The 26,830-nt window shown below is 38.6% G+C and overlaps 1 protein-coding gene across 1 annotated transcript; it reads right to left on the bottom strand.

The window, feature by feature from the left end:
• LOC117324051 (probable G-protein coupled receptor 75) lies at window positions 1-26,830 on the bottom strand. Its single transcript, XM_033879664.1, has 2 exons — window positions 26,477-26,830; window positions 1-6,773 (listed from the first exon to the last, which is right to left on the bottom strand). The coding sequence occupies exon 2, from the start codon at window positions 5,308-5,310 to the stop codon at window positions 3,850-3,852; it is 1,461 nt and encodes a 486-aa protein (XP_033735555.1). The 5' UTR covers window positions 5,311-6,773; window positions 26,477-26,830; the 3' UTR covers window positions 1-3,849.

Genomic DNA, 26,830 nt, shown 5'->3' with positions numbered 1-26,830 from the left:
CTGATTTATGTATTATCAAGATTTATTTTTTATCTTATAAAATGAACACAAAATATCTATTACACAACATTTACTTGCACCAAATTCTCTGTAAATAATCAAAGCATGTATTTCAAAATTTCTTCTCTCTCTTTCCACGCATGTCTTACAATATTTTTGTCACATCTGATTTGTTTAATCAGTTTTTTATTGTCGTTTCTCATGGCTTTTAGACATCTCAAACGATATGCTATTAATAATCCCCGATATCACACGCATACACACTTCTTAAATCACGACGTAACTTACATTCACGGGTTTTCACTGGACGATTAAATCTTATCGTCACACTGATGTCACATCCCGTGTCACACTTCATCACATCCCATGTCACACTTCATCGTCATCCCATGTCACACTTCATCATCATCCTGTGTCACACTTCATCATCATCCCATGTCACACTTCATCATCATCACATGGCATACTTCATCACATCCCGTGTCACACTTCATCATCATCACATGGCATACTTCATCACATCCCGTGTCACACTTCATCACATCCCATGACACACTTCATCACCCCATGGCATACTTAATCATCCCATGTCACACTTCATCACATCCCGTGTCACACTTCATCACATCCCGTGTCACACTTCATCACATCCCGTGTCACACTTCATCACATCCCGTGTCACACTTCATCATCATCATCCCATGTCACACTTCATCATCATCCCATGCCACACTTCATCATCATCCCATGTCACACTTCATCACATCCAATGTCACTCTTCATCACATCCCATGTCACTCTTCATCACATCCCGTGTCACACTTCATCACATCCCATGTCACTCTTCATCACATCCCTTGTCACACTTATCATCATCCCATGACACACTTCATCATCCCATGGCATACTTCATCAACATCCCATGTCACACTTCATCACATCCCGTGTCACACTTCATCACATCCCATGTCACTCTTCATCACACCCCTTGTCACACTTATCATTATCCCATGACACACTTCATCATCCCATGTCACACTTCATCACATCCCGTGTCACTCTTCATCATCATCCCATGACACACTTCATCATCCGATGTCACACTTCATCATCCCATGACACACTTCATCATCCCATGTCACACTTCATCACATCCCGTGTCACACTTCATCATCCCTTGTCACACTCATCATCATCCCATGTCACACTTCATCATCATCCCATGCCACACTTCATCATCCGATGTCACACTTCATCATCCCATGTCACACTTCATCATCATCCCATGACACACTTCATCATCCGATGTCACACTTCATCATCCCATGTCACACTTCATCATCATCCCATGACACACTTCATCATCCGATGTCACACTTCATCATCCCATGTCACACTTCATCATCATCCCATGACACACTTCATCATCCGATGTCACACTTCATCATCCCATGTCACACTTCATCATCATCCCGTGACACACTTCATCATCCGATGTCACACTTCATCATCCCATGTCACACTTCATCATCATCCCATGACACACTTCATCATCCAATGTCACACTTCATCATCCCATGTCACACTTCATCACATCCCATGACACACTTCATCATCCCATGTCACACTTCATCATCATCCCATGACACACTTCATCAACATCCCATGTCACACTTCATCGCATCCCATGACACACTTCATCATCCCATGTTACACTTCATCATCATCCCATGACACACTTCATCATCATCCCATGACACACTTCATCATCCGATGTCACACTTCATCATCCCATGTCACACTTCATCACATCCCATGACACACTTCATCATCCCATGTCACACTTCATCATCATCCCATGACACACTTCATCAACATCCCATGTCACACTTCATCACATCCCATGTCACACTTCATCAACATCCCTTGCCACACTTCATCATCATCCCATGTCACACTTCATCACATCCCATGACACACTTCATCATCCCATGTCACACTTCATCATCATCCCATGACACACTTCATCAACATCCCATGCCACACTTCATCAACATCCCTTGCCACACTTCATCATCATCCCGTGTCACACTTCATCATCATCCCATGACACACTTCATCAACATCCCGTGTCACTCTTCATCACATCCCATGTCTCACTTCATCACATCCCTTGTCACACTTATCATCATCCCATGCCACACTTCATCATCCCATGACACACTTCATCATCCGATGTCACACTTCATCATCCCATGTCACATTTCATCAACATCTCATGACATATTTCTTCATCATTCAATGCCACACTTCATCAGTATCACCCATTTTCATACTACAGTGGGTTCCATAGCTGATTAAGCCCCGAGGAATCTCTCTAAAGTACACTAAGTTCGACGCGACCAACCATAACATTTTTGTTTGACTTATCATTATTCGTGTACTCATCTTAAAGACAAACAGCGACATTAAAGTTTGGTACTAAAGTGTGGAGGGGGCGTTGAATGGAGGGTCATATCCAGGACTACTTAGTGCTACCCAAATATTGGCCGGCTATACCCAGGACACCTTAATACTACACAAATATTGGCTGCCTATCACTGACGTTAATTAATGCAGAGACACGTGCAGTCTATACCTTTCTGTGCGAAAAACGCGAGACAGAACGGGTTCATTAAAGAGCCATTCTGACAGAAAATATATTTCCATTTGGTGTCAATTTTAGGGAATTTAGAATGTGTAATTAGTATATGTATCTTTATTGTGACGTCCAGTTTAAGGGAATTTATTTTTACTTATACAAGTATATGTACCTTTGCTATGACGTCTATTTTAAGGGAATTTAGTGTTACTAGTATATGTACTTTGCTGTGACGTCCGTTTTTGAAAAAGGGGGAAACAGATAAACTAAACACAGAACACTCAAAATTAAATTTCCAGACATCATTTTTTCATTAATTGCTTTAGTTACGAAATGATCCCCAAATTACACATATAGCTGCATATGTTTGAAGGCGACATATCGGTTTCGAAAATAAAACATTCAACATATCCAATTGTTGAATCATTCAATATCAAAATAAACGATTTTTAAAGAACCTTAATAGCATGCATGGTGAATTACACTGCCCAAGGGCGTCTTTATACCAATGTGCACAGTTCACGCCTGTACCCAGCGTTATATAGTCGGGACACTTTCTAGGCATTTAAAACCCCAAACGAACATGCCGAAAGTAGCTGCATTTAAACTACCTTTGTGGGAATGAACTGTCTATATGATGGACCACTAAAAACTACAGGTACACACCCGAGTGTCGTAAATTAAAATATGGTTTTACTGTAACCCAATTACGGATTCGAGAATTTTGTATTGGATACGTTTCCTGGTGCTGTTTTAACTGGCACGAGGTGTAGCACATACATTTTAACTGTCCTATTATTGAACATGGTAGAAATACAGTGTTTATTCTGATGTATTCTTAACCAGCTAACGACCATCTCAACTATACTGCCAAGGCACACTCGCATAAGTATTGCATATAATCCAAATTAATGGTATATATAGCCTGTCAACACACACTATCACTATCTGTGTGATTCCACTGTAAAGATATATGTATCGATAAAGTTCCAAAAACATATTATACAACCATTAATGCACATTTTAGTAAGCATAAAATTGTATATATTAACTTGCGTTAAAATAGTTTTATAAGATTTCATAAACATTTACAAGACTAATTCATAATGAAATATGTTACTAGAATTATATACTGTGATAGGCACTTCCTGTCATGATCCAGGATATTCCACTGCGCATGTCACAATATACGTCATAATAATGGTGCGTTACTCCATTAAGCATTGGTTTTCCTTTGATGTCGTTTGGCTACAGGAGCCGTTGATGACCCCTCTTGACCCCTCCTCCACTACGTACGTACTGCAGTCGGCAATCCGGGGGGAGATTGTGTGGTGTTTGCATGAGTTGGTGTGGAGGAGCAGGTTGTGTCTGTAAACACTGGCCTGGTTAACTGTGGTAGTGGAGGGCGACACACATTTCTCTATCAGTTTTTTAATGTTACTACTAGGTACTAATGCGGCTGTCTTTGTATTGTCGGTGGACCCCCCACCACCCCGAATGGACTTAGTCCGTTTGTTGGCGGATACGTCCACTCCTAATTGACTACCGCGAGGTAGTCTTGACACAACTCGCTGACTGACTGATTTGCATGTGACTAGACTATTAAAACATCTACTGTACCTGTGTTTCATTTGACCAATATGCTGGGCGTATATATAAGGGTCAAGAGCACTATTAAGAAACACTAAAGCTATTCCACATAATTTCACTTGATAAAGAATAATGGATTCTCCTGTGATGATTTCGATAAACTGCGAAATAATTAAAGGTCCCCAGCAGAGTCCCATTGTAAAAATGACTACCAGACACATTGTCAATGCTTTGTTGTCCTTGTTCACAAAGCTTTGGCTGGAACACGTACAACAATTGCGGGTCACAGGACTACAGCCCTTTTGTGGACTGTCCCGGAGGAATTCCGAAGTTTGGCTGTCGTGACTATCTCCGGGGAATTTCGGGGACGATCCGCTCTCTGGAATCAACCTCCCCTGTTTCTGAACTGTCCAGCAAATCACAGAATAAGACAAAGTGATCACTACGAAACTCACTATTGTCACAGGTGCTAAGAAGAATAAGACGAAATTTTGCTGAAAGCGATTGGGACTGTTGATAATAGGTTGGCACGTTCCCAATTGTCCATTCCAGTCCAACGTCACGTGAAGCGTCCCGCCTAAGGAAACCGACAGGCTCACAATCCAGATCATCCCTAAAATTACCCCAGTACGTTTTAATGTTAATGAGCCCCTGGCCCGTCCGATCACACGGGACAGGCGATGGAGGGCAATAGCAACCAAGGTCAACAGCGATAGCATTCCACTGACCGTCCCCATGAACAGGATACTCCCACAAAACGTTACAGGAGTCGGAGGGTCCGAATACAAGAGGAACATAAATATAGGGGCCAAACACGTACATGTAAGGAAGTCTGCCCCTGCTAAGTTTAGCACCAACACATCGAAGTTTGTTCGCAGCTTCTTCCATTTAAGAGCAGATAGGAGAACAATTCCGTTGCCCACACAGCCCAGTACAAGTACGAATATGATGAGCACGGTACACACAGCCAGAGAAGCCGTATGTACGTGTCCTTTGAAGTGCCATGAGTCGGGAAGTTGGCTACAGTTAGTTCGAGGAGGTTCCCGAATCTCCCGATACTCAAACATGCTGTCAGACATAACTGGTGTCACAGTCTAAACATGTTTGCGATATGTGACTGACTGGACACCTACACCATTACTGTTAGACACTGTCAGCTATCTACTAAACGTCTTAGTTTTAATCCAGGTCTGTTGAACACCAACAGAAACTATCGAAGGAGTCGTATAGCTCAGAATTACAATTGTTCACCAACTAATCATTTGTTCCGCCATCGAATTACCGTATAGGTCTCCGACAGTTTGATTCCTGAACGGTGTAAGCGGCCTAAAATGGCTGCGTTGTTCCCGAGTAATTGACCGTGAGATGGGGTTTGTCGCGGCAAGAACAATATTCATTTAAACGTTATGAAGGTTGACAGGTAAGCCACGGACGACCCGTCATTATTCCGAGTGATCGGGTACGTACTGGGTATACTTCGCTATCAGCAGCGCTTCACATACACTGTTTACATACCGAGCATCAACGTCTGGCTGCACACTGCCAGGATGGCGACCTATGTTACACACTTCGATAATCTCGGCGATTTTTAACACAACCCCACTCTCTACCTTTGGATGTCAAAGTTTCTTTTAAACAAAGTCTTAGCTATCCCTCACTATCGTTCAGTGTGTATAATGACCTTGTCTCAGGTTCGTAGCAACAGGATGTGTTAGGAAAACTTTCTCTTTACTCCATTGGCTTTTCCTGTGTTGCTTGGCTGTATATTTGCGATTTGAAGACCTCGATGGTTCGCCAAACACTGAAGAAATACCGCGTTCTGATGGGTCTACATAGGCCTCATTGTCAATAACGGTCGATCGTTCACAAACCTATAATTATCTCTCCAGTCAAAAATATTATCCAGCTAAATTGCTCTCTTGGCCAGTTGGGTGTGAGACACTCGTATGCTCGGGATAAATCAAGTCAAACACACTGACACGACTTATATTCTGGCAGGGAATAAGTTCAACACTATACGATAGCATTAGACGATTGAAAATCTCTACAAACACGCGGATGAAAGAACATTTAAAAAATCCAATTATGTTTATTTTCTCTTATTCGCTTTTTTTCAATCGAGGCATAATGACTGCATATGACCTATAGGTAATCATTCATCCAGGTAGAAAAATGTTCACTTTCTTGACAAAGCCGACAGTTCACATGTATACAAGTGTGTGTACACCGGGTGGATAGACTGTGGCGTGGTATGACGGCTGCGACTGACAAGCTATCATTACAGCCCTCTTACCGACGATATTTGATAGTGGTACGGACGAGTGCTGACGGGGTACGTTAGCCCGGGTGTTAGAGCTCACTGGTCCTTTGTCCCCCAGTCACGGCCTTGTGGTAACCTCGAGTCCATCATTTCTCCGCTTTTCATGCCTGGCGATGGTCCCATCATATAGAGACAGTCTGTATGGTCTCCAGTGTATTAACTTCTCCTCGTCTTTGTAGCACTAAACACTGTTTTTTCGCTTGAGATAGTCCTTTAACACACCTGTAATGGAGAAAAGAAAGCCAGGTAGAAAATTGTCAATAGTAAATTTGATCTCTTCACAAAAGCATATAAAGACGGGCTCTCAAAATATTTGTTCTTTTCTAGCTTCTTATAGCGTCTTGACAGCGCCGTGATGAATGCTTTTGACAAAGATTTTAGTTCAAGTGTTAGTCTTAAAGCGACAAGGTGTTTTTGTTCCGACGCCATTTAACGTAGCCTGATGACAAAGCCGGGCTGGGCGTCTGCTATGTACAACAGTGTATATTTGTAAAAGGCAGCGAGAGTGACGGGCGGGGATTACAACTGGTCGTGCAATGTGCTGTATTGAGGTACAAATGGGCTATCAGGGTAGGACATCCAATTAGAATTGGCGACACGGAGATTTATAGCTGCCCCATCACAGTACTTAAATTTAATCTTAAAGAGAATAAAGTCAGTGTATTGGTGAGAGATCAAACAAAAACCGATCCCTCCGGCTATTTTTCTACATACGTACTCGCCAGATAGATCCGTAATACTTGGGGATTATCTCACTAAAGTACAATGCCGTATATATATTCGACAAACTAACGTCTATGTTGCTCATATCAATTATATGAGGAATTCGTGACCTTCGGCTAGGATAACGATAACTTAACCTGGACAAATTATACGTCATGGTATTTCATCTCCAATGAGAACCGTCATCTCGTGATGCATGAGACCAATACCTTCATATGTACATATACATACTAGCTAATACACACTGATATTACCAAATGACGAAACCAAAAACAAGTATCAGGTATAGAGAGAGGAGAAGAGCGACGATGCATTAGACGAAACAAATAGGTCAACTCTCACGAAGACTACAACATCTACTACTTGACACAGACGAACTCTCTACTGACATAGTCTGTCTGTCTGTCTGTCTGATTTATCATGAACATTGCCCAAATCTTTACATCGCAAACTCAGAGTATCGTTAACACTGAACAACTCTTTAAATCGCAAAATTTCATAAACATTTTCCAAAGCATTGCTTTGTATCGCTAATTTATCATGACCACTGAGTAATACTAAATTATTCAACAACAGTTGGTATAGAACAGTTTGATTGAAAAAGTTATATCCGCAAGCAATTTGAATTCATTCAAGAGGCGTTTGAATCAATAATGTCACATTGAACCCTCCAAATATTCACCTAAATGTTGAACAGTGTTACCCAGTCTGACAACTGATCATTGCAAGGATACACCTGGGTGTTTAACTGGGATAATAAATGGCAAAATATACATCAGACAAACATGAACCATGCATTTTTTTATCGCAAACATAATGAACTCTGATCATTAAACACTGAACAATATATTGTTTCGCAACTCTGAAGAAAAATTATCTGTGTCCTAAACTTATCAAGATAAGAACATTACAACCGAACGGTTCAGAAGTGGCGTTGTTGTGAATCGTGTTTCAAGTTTGAGTCAGCTTTATTTGTTCTGTATGAACCTGACCCGGCTATGGACGAATTTAGTAGATTTTGTAGAAATCTCGACCTGTGTCTTATCTCCAACACTTCTGTTTTCTATCTACCGGTTTTTTACGTACATTAATCCGTCTCGTGCATCCATCAAATCCATTTTACCGCCTTGCGTAATTTCCTCTGTCGGTAAATTGCAAGCTCCGATAAGTACGGGTCGTTCCGGGGTGATTTTTTAGATACTGGTTTTGATAAAGCTATTTAGCTATCTGAGAGTGTTCAGCATGCGTTGCTGATATGGACCTTACATGTCAATCATTTGATCAGCAGAGTGGACCCCGGGATGGGAAATTCGGTGACGGGCTCACAGGCGATGGGCGTAACCACAAGTTACACAAATAGACTACACAAACATTCTACATTACCTTTGTGGATAGTATTATGAAACCATAGAAGTGATGTTTTGATTGTATTGCAGTTTTAAACTAGATATATAACTTATGTTTATCTGTAATTCGTTTTTACACATCTATTGCTCTGATTCATTATTTAATAAGTTTGGTTCCATCATAACGGCGTTATTTACAATTTTTACAACGTAGGTATTTTTCTATTGCAATTGTTGCGCGTTACTTTGTTTTCACGACAGAAACGATATTTCCAATGTCAGCTTAGCTTACTGTTAAACAGAACACATCGACAACAACAAAGAGTATGGCATAATAACACTGGTTTGTTTTTAATTCTAAAGCAATCGTTTTGACATTTTTTCTACAAATTGTCTCGTCATCGGGCGCACAATTAACATTAAGCTTCCACAAATGGATTCTTACCGTGACATTATACGTATGTATATATTTAAGTTTGAGTGATTTGAAGGTAGTGATTGTTTCGTTCCAGTGCAAGGCAGCCCGACAGACTCCCCGATAAGAATCAGACCTGGCCCCGAGCTGCGGTAGGCAACTGTACCCGTGTATCATTTGTACCATAACACATCGACAAAACTTTAATCGACTGTATGACGTGGATTCAGTGGATTCAACGTATCGCTGTATGTAATGGAAGTATACGATTTTAACAGTCGTACCGGCGACTGTATCCGTTATTTGTTATATACGGGGTACTGTATCCGTTATTTGTTATATACGGGGTACTGTATCCGTTATTTGTTATATACGGGGTACTGTATCCGTTATTTGTTATATACGGGTACTGTATCCGTTATTTGTTATATACAGGTACTGTATCCGTTATTTGTTATATACGGGGTACTGTATCCGTTATTTGCTATATACGGGGTACTGTATCCGTTATTTGTTATATACGGGTACTGTATCCGTTATTTGTTATATACGGGTACTGTATCCGTTATTTGTTATATACGGGGTACTGTATCCGTTATTTGTTATATACGGGTACTGTATCCGTTATTTGTTATATACGGGTACTGTATCCGTTATTTGTTATATACAGGGTACTGTATCCGTTATTTGTTATATACAGGTACTGTATCCGTTATTTGTTATATACGGGTACTGTATCCGTTATTTGTTATATACGGGGTACTGTATCCGTTATTTGTTATATACAGGTACTGTATCCGTTATTTGTTATATACGGGGTACTGTATCCGTTATTTGTTATATACGGGGTACTGTATCCGTTATTTGTTATATACGGGGTACTGTATCCGTTATTAGTTATATACAGGTACTGTATCCGTTATTAGTTATATACTGGTACTGTATCCGTTATTTGTTAAATACGGGATACTGTATCCGTTATTTGTTATATATAGGGAACTGTATCTGTTATTTGTTATATACGGGGTACTGTTTCGGTTATGTGTTATATACGGGGTACTGTATCCGTTATTTGTTATATACAGGGTACTGTATCCGTTATTTGTTATATACAGGTACTGTATCCGTTATTTGTTATATACGGGGTACTGTTTCGGTTATGTGTTATATACGGGTACTGTATCCGTTATTTGTTATATATAGGGAACTGTATCTGTTATTAGTTATATACGGGATACTGTATCCGTTATTTCTTATATACGGGGTACTGTATCCGTTATTTGTTATATACGGGGTACTGTATCCGTTATTTGTTATATACGGGGTACTGTATCCGTTATTTGTTATATACGGGTACTGTATCCGTTATTTGTTATATACAGGGTACTGTATCCGTTATTTGCTATATACGGGGTACTGTTTCGGTTATGTGTTATATACGGGGTACTGTATCCGTTATTTGTTATATACAGGGTACTGTATCCGTTATTTGTTATATACAGGTACTGTATCCGTTATTTGTTATATACGGGGTACTGTTTCGGTTATGTGTTATATACGGGGTACTGTATCCGTTATTTGTTATATACAGGGTACTGTATCCGTTATTTGTTATATACAGGTACTGTATCCGTTATTTGTTATATACGGGGTACTGTATCCGTTATTTGTTATATACAGGGTACTGTATCCGTTATTTGTTATATACGGGGTACTGTTTCGGTTATGTGTTATATACGGGGTACTGTATCCGTTATTTGTTATATACGGGGTACTGTATCTGTTATGTGTTATATACGGGGTACTGTATCCGTTATTTGTTATATACAGGGTACTGTATCCGTTATTTGTTATATACGGGGTACTGTTTCGGTTATTTGTTATATACGGGGTACTGTATCCGTTATTTGTTATATACGGGGTACTGTATCTGTTATGTGTTATATACGGGTACTGTATCCGTTATTTGTTAAATACGAGATATTGTATCCGTTATTTGTTATATACATGATACTGTATCCGTTATTTGTTATATACATGATACTGTATCCGTTATTTGTTATATACATGATACTGTATCCGTTATTTGTTATATACATGATACTGTATCCGTTATTTGCTATATACGGGGTACTGTATCCGATCCTAAGTTCATATCTATTACATTAACGAAACTTGTATGTTTTCTTTGTAAAATCTTTTTGCGTATTTCAGTATGTAATTTGAAATATAACTTACTTTCATCGTTGACTTTGTCTCCCAATCAAATGGTGTCACGCTATTTTATAGGATTGTTATATCACCCTGTATTATTGTTAATAATCACAGACTACCTCGGTCACTGATTTCACTTTACCCACCAGAAGGAACACCCTCAACACTCTGGTGAGTGTCGCTAGAGAGTCCAAACTGGTATACTGAATCACCATGGCGAACTATTGGAAAGCGAAACAGACTCGAGTCGAGATACATGGAAATTGATATACAAATTAATGACAAACTTTTGGAGAAACTGGGAATAAAAGATAATATCTAAAAGTTTGGTCCAAAGAAATATCTTTAATTTAGCATTTAAATTGTGACAAACCTATGTGATTGATCGGGACGAATCTGCACCTGCATTAAAGACCAGACAAGCTATGTTAATTGATGGTTCGGGGCTGATAACAGAGGGGCGCCAACTCAACAGTTGTTGTGTTGAGAAAGCTAGAATGCATTCTTAAACATTCCAAGTCTCGTAATAAATGACTCACTTGTTGGAGTTTTTTTTAAACATGCTAGGTTTCATGTACACACATTTCGATATTAAAAGTTCCAATGCTGTTTTTCTTCAAACATAAATGCGTAATCCAGACGAGATTCATAAAGTCCGATAGATTAGATGGATGCAGAAATAAGGAACAGCATTACAACATACGTTACAGAATTATATCCGCGCGATAACATCTAAGACATTGACATCCATACACTCATGCCAAGTCTAAGGGTTTTGGGTTTCAAGAACTACAGATATGTTTTTCAACAACCGGAAGTAGATTTAATCAACATCATTGAATGCACGCCTTTATCGAGAAGATACAGGTTTGGTCATGCGCAGTAGTACTGCATACAGGGAGACTCGCATACTGGTTCGCATGTTTTTTATGATAGGGAAAGTTAGGTATAAGACTTCCAGATTAATTATTCTGTTTTTGATCTTTAGTAATGTTAGGACCGAGAGAAAAGCTTTACCTATTAAAGCATGGAGGGTTACGAGAAATTACAGATAAATAACTGGGTTACATACAGATATACTTTGATAAGTTAATTTTCTCCGTCATTATTTTCGCGACTGAATATTGATGACATGTATATTCTAAAGACATTTTATATATTTAAGACATATTAAAGTTTATTCTTTACCGGAATACCAAACGGTAATGTTTTGGAAAAAAAAGATGTACAATCGACAAAGGCAAAGAGAGATGTTTAGGTGAACGATCGTTAATGTAGCTTTAATTTTAATTACAAATTGTATATCATCTGTCACATAATGATATAACGATGTCAAAGTTAGACGTATGATGTGGTATTAAGTAAGACGTATGATGTGGTATTAAGTAGGACGTATGATGTGGTATTAAGTAAGACGTATGATGTGGTATTAAGTAAGACGTATGATGTGGTATAAAGTAAGACGTATGATGTGGTATTAAGTAAGACGTATGATGTGGTATAAAGTAAGACGTATGATGTGGTATTAAGTAAGACGTATGATGTGGTATTAAGTAAGACGTATGATGTGGTATTAAGTAAGACGTGTGATGTGGTATTAAGTAGGACGTATGATGTGGTATAAAGTAAGACGTATGATGTGGTATTAAGTAAGACGCATGATGTGGTATAAAGTAAGACGCATGATGTGGTATTAAGTAAGACGTATGATGTGGTATTAAGTTAGACGTATGATGTGGTATTAAGTAAGACGTGTGATGTGGTATTAAGTAAGACGCATGATGTGGTATAAAGTAAGACGTATGATGTGGTATTAAGTTAGACGTATGATGTGGTATTAAGTTAGACGTATGATGTGGTATTAAGTAAGACGTGTGATGTGGTATTACGTAAGACGTATGATGTGGTATTAAGTAAGACGTATGATGTGGTATTAAGTAAGACGTGTGATGTGGTATTAAGTAAGACGTGTGATGTGGTATTAAGCAAGAAAACATCTTTCAATAACACAATAATTCATAATAACCAGGAGTTAACACTTGACTAATATTATTGTTGGTTATATTCCAGGAACAATTACTATGTTTTAAATAGAAACAAATCCTAGGAGGACATGACTACAAATCCCAGAGGAAAAGACTACAAATCCAAGGAGGACATGACTACAAATCCTAGGAGGACATGACTACAAATCCCAGAGGAAAAGACTACAAATCCAAGAACATGGCTACAAATCCTAGGAGGACATGACTACAAATCTTAGGAGGACGTGACTAAAATTCCTAGGAGGACATGACTACAAATCCTAGGAGGACATGACTACAAATCTTAGGAGGACGTGACTAAAATTCCTAGAAGGACATGACTACAACTCCAAGGGGGACATGACAAGAAATCCTTTAAGGATATGGCTACAAATCCTATGAGGACATGGCTACAAATCCTAGGAAGACATAATTACAAATCCTAGGAGGACATGGCTACAAATCCTAGGAGGACATGATTACAAATCCTAGGAGGACATGACTACAAATCCTAGGAGGACATGATTACAAATCCTAGGTGGACATGACAACAACTCCTAGGAGGACATGGCTACAAATCCTAGGAGCACATGGCTACAAATCCTAGGAGGACATGACTACAACTCCTAGGACATGGCTACAAATCCTTGGAGGACATGGCTAAAAATCCTAGGAGGACATGACTACAAATCTTAGGAGAGCATGACTACAACTCCTAGGGGGACATGACAACAAATCTTTAAGGACATGACTACAAATCCTAGGAGGACATGACTACAAATCCTAGGAGGACATGACTACAAATCCTAGGAGGACATGGCTACAAATCCTAGGAGGACATGACTACAACTTCTAGGAGGACATGGCTACAACTCCTAGGAGGACATGGCTACAACTCCTAGGAGGACATGGCTACAAATCCTAGGAGGACATGGCTACAACTCCTAGGAGGACATGACTACAAATCCTAGGAGGACATGGCTACAACTCCTAGGAGGACATGGCTACAAATCCTAGGAGGACATGACTACAAATCCTAGGAGAACATGGCTACAAATCCTAGGAGGACATGGCTACAAATCCTAGGAGCACATGGCTACAAATCCTAGGAGGACATGACTACAACTCCTATGAGGACATGACAACAAATCCTAGGAGGACATGATTACAAATCCTAGGAGGACATGACTACAAATCCTAGGAGGACATGATTACAAATCCTAGGAGGACATGGCTACAAATCCTAGGAGGACATGACTACAACTCCTAGGAGGACATGGCTACAACTCCTAGGAGGACATGGCTACAACTCCTAGGAGGACATGGCTACAACTCCTAGGAGGACATGACTACAAATCCTAGGAGGACATGGCTACAACTCCTAGGAGGACATGGCTACAAATCCTAGGAGGACATGACTACAAATCCTAGGAGAACATGGCTACAAATCCTAGGAGGACAATGCTACAAATCCTAGGAGGACATGACTACAAATCCTAGGAGGACATGGCTACAAATCCTAGGAGCACATGGCTACAAATCCTAGGAGGACATGACTACAACTCCTATGAGGACATGACAACAAATCCTAGGAGGACATGATTACAAATCCTAGGAGGACATGACTACAAATCCTAGGAGGACATGATTACAAATCCTAGGTGGACATGACAACAACTCCTAGGAGGACATGGCTACAAATCCTTGGAGCACATGGCTACAAATCCTTGGAGGACATGACTACAACTCCTAGGACATGGCTACAAATCCTTGGAGGACATGGCTAAAAATCCTAGGAGGACATGACTACAAATCTTAGGAGAGCATGACTACAACTCCTCGGAGGACATGACAACAAATCCTTTAAGGACATGACAACAAATCCTTTAAGGACATGACTACAAATCCTAGGAGGACATGACTGTAAATCCTAGGAGGACATGACAACAAATCCTTTAAGGACATGACAACAACTCCTAGGAGGACATGACTACAAATCTTAGAAGGACATGACTACAAATCCTAGGAAGACATGACTAAAAATTCTAGGAGGACATGGCTACAAATCCTAGGACAAGACTACAAATCCTAGGAGGACATGGCTACAAATCCTAGGAGGACATGACTACAAATCTTAGGAGGACATGACAACAAATCCTAGGAGGACATGACTACAACTCCTAGGAGGACATGGCTACAAATCCTAGGAGGACATGACTACAAATCATAAGGTTATAAAGCTCAAAATACCATTACATGCTTCCAACGAACAATTCGTTGATCTTTTTTATCGTTTAACGTGGAAAAGAAATGTTTTCATTTAAAAAGTTTGTTTTAAACTAACTGTGAAAAAAGCTACCGCTGTTTCTGTGGCGAGGTGTCTGTTAAGGGAGCTCGAGTCGTGTCAGAATACCAGTGCAACGTTCTCCGGGAACACCTATTAAGTTATATAATATTCGAAGTAAGATGTAGAGATACTTTGTAACAGGTTGATAATACAATATTAGCTGGCATGATGACATGATATACTGATATCACATCACATCTTTAGTGCGTTAATAGGGTATAAACATTTACATGTTGCTTCAGAATTAATTTTCACGATTAAAATTGCAGTTCTCACTTTGATATTACGAAGTAGGTATTTTATTCTGTAGATTAGAATCATGTCATGTGGCTCGGTGATTTTTATTCTGCTTGAAAATTGTGGTGAGATTATTTCTAAGCAACAGAAAATGAAGTGATAAGGTGATATGTCATGCCGGCGGCGAGGCACCATTCTCGGGTCTATAAATTACGTCTGTGTAAGGTTTTAGACAACCTCGAGTAGACATTAGCCAGCCTAAGTCTGTTACCGAGAACTAGCTCAATTACATTATATTTCTGCTGGAAATCTGTTCACAAACGTTTTCAGTATGATGACATTTGGTATACGGATAGATAAAATAGGAGTTTATAAAAGGTATAAGGCAATCAAACACCAAAGTATGAATATCTTTGTAGTGTATTTAACCTAATCAATCGTCTTTTATGTTTGGTAAACGACTGGGGATCTAGTAACTTAACACATTACTGGAAGACGTTGATCTCAGGGTGGCAGCAGGTACGCTTAATCATGTGATCAATACTCATCTAACAACGATAATAAATATATATAAATATATATATCAAATAAGCGTATTCCATTATATAATACCGGTACATAATAAGACTTTATGTAGTCTAAGCATTCCAGGAAAGTAAATGTTATAGCTAGGTTGTGAGAAATGATATATAATTTTACCCAGACACTGGTTAAAGTCTACACAGGCGACACTCCTCCTGTATATCCCCGTTTTTATGGGGTGGGACAGTTTTGTGTGATGGATAATATCTCAATTATTATCGTTGTCGGCGACGTTCATATTTTATTAACAGTAAGCTTCATTGATTTCTATCTAAAGTTATCAGTGTTCGTGGATATGAAAGGGTCGCCCTTCCAGTATAAACATTTAGGAAAAGACATTTACTCATTTCGCAATATATGTTCATGTAATTATATAAAGTTAACAGGTTACCACACGTGTAGTTTAGAAATGTGAACCCGGGTAACATCGGGGGAGGACGAGGCTTCAGTAATCGTGAGGAAACGGGACACTTAAAAACCGGTTCGTGTTCACTTAAAACCAAAATACCAGTGAGTAGTGTTGTAGCCGGGTATACGGACCCCGAGTTGTCCGGGTAACTTTCACGTAGAGACAGGTACTCCGACAAGTCAACTCCCTTATCTCCCGTTGTTTTATAAACATAAGAAGCCCACAGGGCGGCAGCTATTCTACACACATAAAACCTGGCCATATTATGAAACTTAGACGTGCGAGCTGTTTTATAAGACAGATAAAAATATGTGGTGGGACAGGCCCACTGTATCATGTCGCGGGATATTATCCATGACGAGATTTGAAGGTTTAGTTCCTTATAGATGATAGATCCGCTGTATGCATGGCGAAATATGACACTTCCGGTTTGGAAAAGTGACCTATTTATATACAACTCCAAAAGAAATCTAATTTAAACAAGATGGTATTCATTTTGAACGTCACTATGCTTAAAACTTTACACCAGACTGACATGCTATTGCTCTGTATAATGCATGTTTTGTACGATTTCGGCTCACTTTTATTACCTTCACATACTACATTTATAATGTAACCAAGGGAACCAGCAATGTGAATCGAGCATTTTGGAACAAATTACTTATTCAAAGTTTACCGTACTTTACACAAACGCTGCATTTTATATGTTTTACAAACTTAATGATTCAGTTTGACAAAGCCATCAAACGAATGGTGTTTTTTTCTGATCTAACTTTACTACGCCATTCAAAATTATCTAGACTTTTATATATAACGACATCCATAGACTTTTATACGGCCCTGATGTATAACGACACCTATAGACTTTTATACGGCCCTGATGTATAACGACACCTATAGACTTGTATACGGCCCTGATGTATAACGACACCTATAGACTTTTATACGGCCCTGATGTATAACGACACCTATAGACTTTTATACGGCCCTGATGTATAACGACACCTATAGACTTCTATACGGCCCTGATGTATAACGACACCTACAGACTTTTATACGGCCCTGATGTATAACGACACCTATAGACTTTTATACGGCCCTGATGTATAACGACACCTACAGACTTTTATACGGCCCTGATGTATAACGACACCTATAGACTTTTATACGGCCCTGATGTATAACGACACCTATAGACTTTTATACGGCCCTGATGTATAACGACACCTATAGACTTTTATACGGCCCTGATGTATAACGACACCTACAGACTTTTATACGGCCCTGATGTATAACGACACCTATAGACTTCTATACGGCCCTGATGTATAACGACACCTACAGACTTTTATACGGCCCTGATGTATAACGACACCTATAGACTTTTATACGGCCCTGATGTATAACGACACCTACTAGACTTCTATACGGCCCTGATGTATAACGACACCTATAGACTTCTATACGGCCCTGATGTATAACGACACCTATAGACTTCTATACGGCCCTGATGTATAACGACATCCATAGACTTTTATACGGCCCTGATGTATAACGACACCTACAGACTTTTATACGGCCCTGATGTATAACGACACCTATAAACTTTTATACGGCCCTTGATTTATAACGACACCTACAGACTTTTATACGGCCCTGATGTATAACGACACCTATAAACTTTTTTACGGCCTTGATTTATAACGACACCTACAGACTTTTATACGGCCCTGATGTATAACGACACCTATAGACTTTTATACGGCCCTGATGTAAAACGACACCTACAGACTTTTATACGGCCCTGATGTAAAACGACACCTATAGACTTCTATACGGCCCTGATGTATAACGACATCCATAGACTTTTATACGGCCCTGATGTATAACGACACCTACAGACTTTTATACGGCCCTGATGTATAACGACACCTATAAACTTTTATACGGCCTTGATTTATAACGACACCTACAGACTTTTATACGGCCCTGATGTATAACGACACCTATAGACTTTTATACGGCTCTGATGTGTAACGACACCTAAAGACTTGTATACGGCCCTTACATGTAGGTATAACGACACCAATAGACTTTTATACGGCCTTGACGTATAACGGCACCTACAGACTTTTATACGGCCCTGATGTATAACGACACCTACAGTCTTTTATACGGCCCTTAGGTATAACGACACCAATAGACTTTTATACGGCCTTGACGTATAACGGCACCTACAGACTTGTATACGGCCCTGATGTATAACGACACCTAGTCTTTTATACGGCCCTTAGGTATAACGACACCTACATGTATATACTTTTATACGGCCTTGACGTATAACGACACCTACAGACTTGTATACGGCCCTGATAAATAAACCGCGAAGCGGTTTATGAAGAGAGTACACTCCAGTTTTTTTATGTTATGACTGTATAACAGAAAAAATAATTAATGTTAATTCTTATAATTTAATTTTGTCTTATACACACCAAGATATTTCACTTTCTTTGGCGAACTCTTTTCTGTGATAAATTATAACGCAACGTCATCAGCCAATCAAAAATTGCGTTACATTTCGCAACGTCAAAAATTTTGTTATGGAGGTATAACAAAATTATTTCAGCCAACGAAAATGCGTGTTTCATACAAAATTAAATTATACGGCCTTGACGTATAACGACACCTACAGACTTGTATACGGCCCTGACGTATAACGACACCTATATACTTGTATACGGCCTTGACGTATAACGACACCTACAGACTTGTATACGGCCCTGACGTATAACGACACCTACAGACATTTATACGGCCCTGAGGTATAACGACATCCATAGACTTTTATACGGCCCTGATGTAAAACGTTTCTCTACACGGTTCTCTACTGTTCTAGAATGTGTTTATAAAATCCAACAGAGTTTTAAACATCATGGAGTAATCTTAGACGATTACAGTGTATTTAGACAAGTATTTAGTTAATGGTTTACCCCCTGCATGGCTCCGCCCATTGTGTAGCTTCCATTTGTTCTGCATTGTTATTACATTGTACATTTGTATATACATGTAACCTTACCAAACAAAACAGACAGTTATCTTATCATACTTCTCATAAATTCCACCTGGTATAGTGATATAAACAATGGTTTAGACGTCACTAAATGATGTCGTTTTGTCGGACGTCACTATATTAAGTGTATTTTTGACCTTACGTAAATTCGTGTTACCGGATTGAAAAGCCCACCAAATTTATCACTGTAACTTACAACAATGTAGCTATGTTGCATAACAGATGAATATCCTTACGGTAGAATATATTAATTAAATGTTGAAATTAAATTGATATTTAACTGAACGTTTAACAGACTTGATATAGTCAGCGACTGCTTTGAAAACTGGCAAACGATTAACTACGACTGTTTTGTCATCACTGGAGTCCTTAGTTTGCATACAAACTTCTTTATGGTAAAAATTAAGTGAAGTGTGAATCAAATATGGAAAGAAAAACTGAAGTTTTAAACCTACTTTTTGAGGTATCTTAAAACCAGCAACGTTTCTGAATGTTCCTTGAAAAAGGGGGAAAACACGTATGTTCCAGCAATCATCCTAAAATCATGACTACCGCCTATTTAATTCACTGTTAAAACAATTAAGCGTGCATCTATTGGATATATTTCACTTTTGTGTCAATCCTTCACTTAGACAAAATAATTTATATCTAACATAAAATATAGATAAGGAATCAACAACGAGAGAGAAAAAACAACAAAAAAGCACGGTATACGAGTATTACATCTTAATGTCTAGAGTTAATGTTGGTTTAGTATTAAAAGAACACAAACCTCTGGTATAGTTTTAAGCACCACGATAAATGATAAATATGTGAAATAAATTTTATCAAGTATTTTAAAACCAGTGACATATTCTGTTCTGCTGTTAAACATTTTGATAAAACAACTATGATAACGTAGAATTCAAGCAATGCAATCCGTTTAACCAAACACTATATATCTGTTTTAGTGGTAAAGCAACATACAATAAATGTAAAACAAAATGTTTAATGATGGAATTCCACTTATCATTATCAGTGAAATATGTCCTATTTATAGCTAAATATTGTATTATGTTTAAAAAATCATTTCGTTTATCATTTATTTAGTATTGAATCGATAATAAGTTAATAACTCGATGGACATTAATAAAGGAAAATTGCATGCGAAGAAAAAAATTATTATCGTTAAAACAATATCATAATGCATTAAAATGGAAACATCAACAACAAGTTAAACTGATTAACTATTTGCTGTATGATTTCTATTTTCCCACTGCAATTGTTGACAATAGATTGTAGATATAATTCAAGAAAGTCAAAAGCCTTTTGTTCCACCCACTTGTTTACCAACTTAGTGCCGATATAACAGTGCTATTGTAAAATCTCCGTATAAGAAATCACATCTGATACAAAAGTTACACGATGATAGAACGATACGTTTTTATACAGTATGTAATCGCAGGAATGATTATTTTATGCATTATGGAATAAATATACATTGTACCATAGAAATGGCATCTCTCTGATCTTCATGGAATCTAGCTCTGATGCCGACCATTTGATTAGGATTCGATGTCATCTATTTTAATTTTAACAGATGTTAGCATTTTTTTAAATAGTTTTATGTGAATTATTTGTTTAATTTAATCTGATCTCGACATTTACAATAAGATATAGGTTAAATTGATTCATGGAAACAATAATCGATTTAGTTATGTAAATATAATCTATTCCGGTGTAAAGCAAGTGCAGGGTGTTATTTTCTACAGGAATGGATTGTAAACATTATAATATATTCAAAAACTGAAACAGGTAAGTATAGAATAAAATACAGATGTATCCATAATTGTATCAGAACTATATTTACCACAGATGCAATACACTACTCCTAAATCTCCCAACATTTACCACAGATACAATACACCACTGCTGAATCTCCCAATATCTACCACAGATACAATACACCACTGCTGAATCTCCCAATATCTACCACAGATTCAATACACCACTACTGCTAAATCTCCCAATATCTACCACAGATACAATACACCACTGCTAAATCTCCCTATATCTACCACAGATACAATACGCCACTGCTGAATCTCCCAATATCTACCACAGATGCAATACACCACCACTGCTAAATCTCCCAATATCTACCACAGATACAATACACCACTACTGCTAAATCTCCCAATATCTACCACAGATACAATACAACACTGCTGAATCCCCAATATCTACCACAGATACAATACGCCACTGCTGAATCTCCCAATATCTACCACAGATGCAATACACCACTGCTAAATCTCCCAATATCTACCACAGATACAATACACCACTACTGCTAAATCTCCCAATATCTACCACAGATACAATACACCACTGCTGAATCTCCAAATATCTACCACAGATACAACACACCACTGCTGAATCCCCCAATATCTACCACAGATACAATACACCACTACTGCTAAATCTCACAATATCTACCACAGATACAATACACCACTGCTAAATCTCCCAACATTTACCACAGATACAATACACTACTGCTAAATCTCCCAATATCTACCACAGATACAATACACCACTACTGCTAAATCTCACAATATCTACCACAGATGCAATACACCACTGTTAAATCTCCCAATATCTACCACAGATACAATACACCACTGCTAAATCTCCCAATATCTACCACAGAAACAATACACCACTGCTGAAACTCCCAATATCTACCACAGATACAATACACCACTACTGCTAAATCTCACAATATCTACCACGGATACAATACACCACTGCTAAATCTCCCAACATTTACCACAGATACAATACACTACTGCTAAATCTCCCAATATCTACCACAGATACAATACACCACTACTGCTAAATCTCACAATATCTACCACAGATGCAATACACCACTGCTAAATCTCCCCATATCTACCACAGATACAATACACCACTGCTAAATCTCCCAATATCTACCACAGAAACAATACACCACTGCTGAAACTCCCAATATCTACCACAGATACAATACACCACTACTGCTAAATCTCCCAATATCTACCACGGATACAATACACCACTGCTAAATCTCCCTATATCTACCACAGATACAATACACCACTACTGCTAAATCTCCCAATATCTACCACAGATACAATACGCCACTACTGCTAAATCTCCCAATATCTACCACAGATACAATACACCACTGCTAAATCTCCCAACATTTACCACAGATACAATACACTACTGCTAAATCTCCCAATATCTACCACAGATACAATACACCAATACTGCTAAATCTCACAATATCTACCACAGATGCAATACACCACTGCTAAATCTCCCAATATCTACCACAGATACAATACACCACTGCTAAATCTCCCAATATATACCACAGCTACAATACACCACTACTGCTAAATCTCCCAATATCTACCACAGATACAATACACCAATACTGCTAAATCTCACAATATCTACCACAGATACAATACACCACTGCTAAATCTCCCAATATCTACCACAGATACAATACACCACTACTGCTAACTCTCACAATATCTACCACAGATGCAATACACCACTGCTAAATCTCCCAATATCTACCACATATACAATACACCACTGCTAAATCTCCCAATATCTACCACAGATACAATACACCACTGCTAAAACTCCCAATATCTACCACAGATACAATACACCACTCCTGCTAAATCTCCCAATATCTACCACAGATACAATACACCACTGCTAAATCTCCCAATATCTACCACAGATACAATACACCACTGCTAAATCTCCCAATATCTACCACAGATACAATACACCACTACTGCTAAATCTCCCAATATCTACCACAGATACAATACACCACTGCTAAATCTCCCAATATATACCACAGATACAATACACCACTGCTAAATCTCCCAATATATACCACAGATACAATACACCACTACTGCTAAATCTCACAATATCTACCACAGATACAATACACCACTGCTAAATCTCCCAACATTTACCACAGATACAATACACTACTGCTAAATCTCCCAATATCTACCACAGATACAATACACCACTACTGCTAAATCTCACAATATCTACCACAGATGCAATACACCACTGTTAAATCTCCCAATATCTACCACAGATACAATACACCACTGCTAAATCTCCCAATATCTACCACAGAAACAATACACCACTGCTGAAATTCCCAATATCTACCACAGATACAATACACCACTACTGCTAAATCTCACAATATCTACCACGGATACAATACACCACTGCTAAATCTCCCAACATTTACCACAGATACAATACACTACTGCTAAATCTCCCAATATCTACCACAGATACAATACACCACTACTGCTAAATCTCACAATATCTACCACAGATGCAATACACCACTGCTAAATCTCCCCATATCTACCACAGATACAATACACCACTGCTAAATCTCCCAATATCTACCACAGAAACAATACACCACTGCTGAAACTCCCAATATCTACCACAGATACAATACACCACTACTGCTAAATCTCCCAATATCTACCACGGATACAATACACCACTGCTAAATCTCCCTATATCTACCACAGATACAATACACCACTACTGCTAAATCTCCCAATATCTACCACAGATACAATACGCCACTACTGCTAAATCTCCCAATATCTACCACAGATACAATACACCACTGCTAAATCTCCCAACATTTACCACAGATACAATACACTACTGCTAAATCTCCCAATATCTACCACAGATACAATACACCACTACTGCTAAATCTCACAATATCTACCACAGATGCAATACACCACTGCTAAATCTCCCAATATCTACCACAGATACAATACACCACTGCTAAATCTCCCAATATATACCACAGCTACAATACACCACTACTGCTAAATCTCCCAATATCTACCACAGATACAATACACCAATACTGCTAAATCTCACAATATCTACCACAGATGCAATACACCACTGCTAAATCTCCCAATATCTACCACAGATACAATACACCACTGCTAAATCTCCCAATATCTACCACAGATACAATACACCACTACTGCTAACTCTCACAATATCTACCACAGATGCAATACACCACTGCTAAATCTCCCAATATCTACCACATATACAATACACCACTGCTAAATCTCCCAATATCTACCACAGATACAATACACCACTGCTAAAACTCCCAATATCTACCACAGATACAATACACCACTCCTGCTAAATCTCCCAATATCTACCACAGATACAATACACCACTGCTAAATCTCCCAATATCTACCACAGATACAATACACCACTGCTAAATCTCCCAATATCTACCACAGATACAATACACCACTACTGCTAAATCTCCCAATATCTACCACAGATACAATACACCACTGCTAAATCTCCCAATATATACCACAGATACAATACACCACCACTGCTAAATCTCCCAATATCTACCACAGATACAATACACCACTGCTAAATCTCCCAATATCTACCACAGATACAATATACCACTGCTGAATCTCCCAATATCTACCACATATACAATACACCACTGCTAAATCTCCCAATATCTACCTCAAATACAATATATTACTGCCAAATCTCCCAATATCTACCACAGCTACAATACACCACTGCTAAATCTCCTAATATCTACCACAGATACAATACACCACTACTGAATCTTCCAGAGAACTTTTTATACTGTCTATGAATACTTTTGTTGATGATGTACAAGTAAGCATGACAATCTATTCAACTCTATCTTCACCATTATGACTTTATATATACCATCGTCACCAGTACATGTCCACTTGACTTCAGGGTTTGTTTTTTTCAAGTTGGGCGGGTTTGTTACCGAATGCAATTTTCTGACATATTTGTAAATTTTAGAATCAGCAAATGTTCTTAAATCATTTTGACTCGTTCCCAACATGATTGTGATCATTCCAAAATGTCTTGTAATGTGATGTTTAAAGACTTCGCCAACAGAGATGTACGTTACTGGTCTCTGACCGAGGTCTGGACTCTACAGTTGTGTAAACAAGTACAGAACACATGTGGAGGAAGTGAGTAGTAGCTTGAGAAACCTCCCCTGTAAAACACACAACCAATCCAAACAGTAACCATGCAATAGTTGGCTATAGATAGATAGAGTCAATGTACGAGAAAACGTTGTCTTTATGATGTCTTCTTATACATTGTGTATGTGTGGACAACAGAGGGAAAACGTGCACCTGTCATGATTAACGTCGTTTTTAAAATAAAGTACAACACTAATAAATTAATATTCAGAATAACTAGAAAGAGTAAAATTCGACAAATGGTAGGAACACTTAAATGAATGAAAATATATAACTGATATAAAAGTCTACTGCACCTCTCTCAATGAGTCGTCGAGGTTCAGAATACAGTTCGAGGGTCATTACACAGACAGTAAATACACAAATGAATAAACAACAAATATGAATATAAACAGTGTACACACTAAAATGATCTTACCATTAAGACAGAGAGAAGGTATCCTATACAGCTCGTCGTTTTGGTGTTACAGGTACTCACAAAGAAGTTCCCAGGTATGGCCGTACACAGTGTGTACCACAACCAGCACAAGTTTATAGTGATAACAGGCCGCCTCGCACACAGCTATAAACTGGCAAACCGCTGGGCAAACACAGTGCTATATAATCCACAGGGATAAACCTTACTCAAAATTTACGACATCACATCGACAAGAGATATTTAAATTAAAAAATCTGTAGACTCCTGTCCGAAAACGAAGGATCAACAGGAACTTACTTGGCCATTAAACGATTGAAGGGAGCGTTTACAAATCCGCGCTCAGTAAGTGTCTAT

This window comes from Pecten maximus, chromosome 3 (genome assembly GCF_902652985.1).
Source record: "Pecten maximus chromosome 3, xPecMax1.1, whole genome shotgun sequence".
Taxonomy (NCBI): domain Eukaryota; kingdom Metazoa; phylum Mollusca; class Bivalvia; order Pectinida; family Pectinidae; genus Pecten; species Pecten maximus.
Note: the sequence above shows the minus strand (reverse complement) of the source record. Positions and strands in the feature narration are given on the sequence as shown.

What these genes read in the sequence shown, in the direction of transcription:
- LOC117324051 (XM_033879664.1), bottom strand. Translation starts at nt 5,310, where the DNA reads ATGTCTGACAGCATGTTTGAGTATCGGGAGATTCGGGAACCTCCTCGA.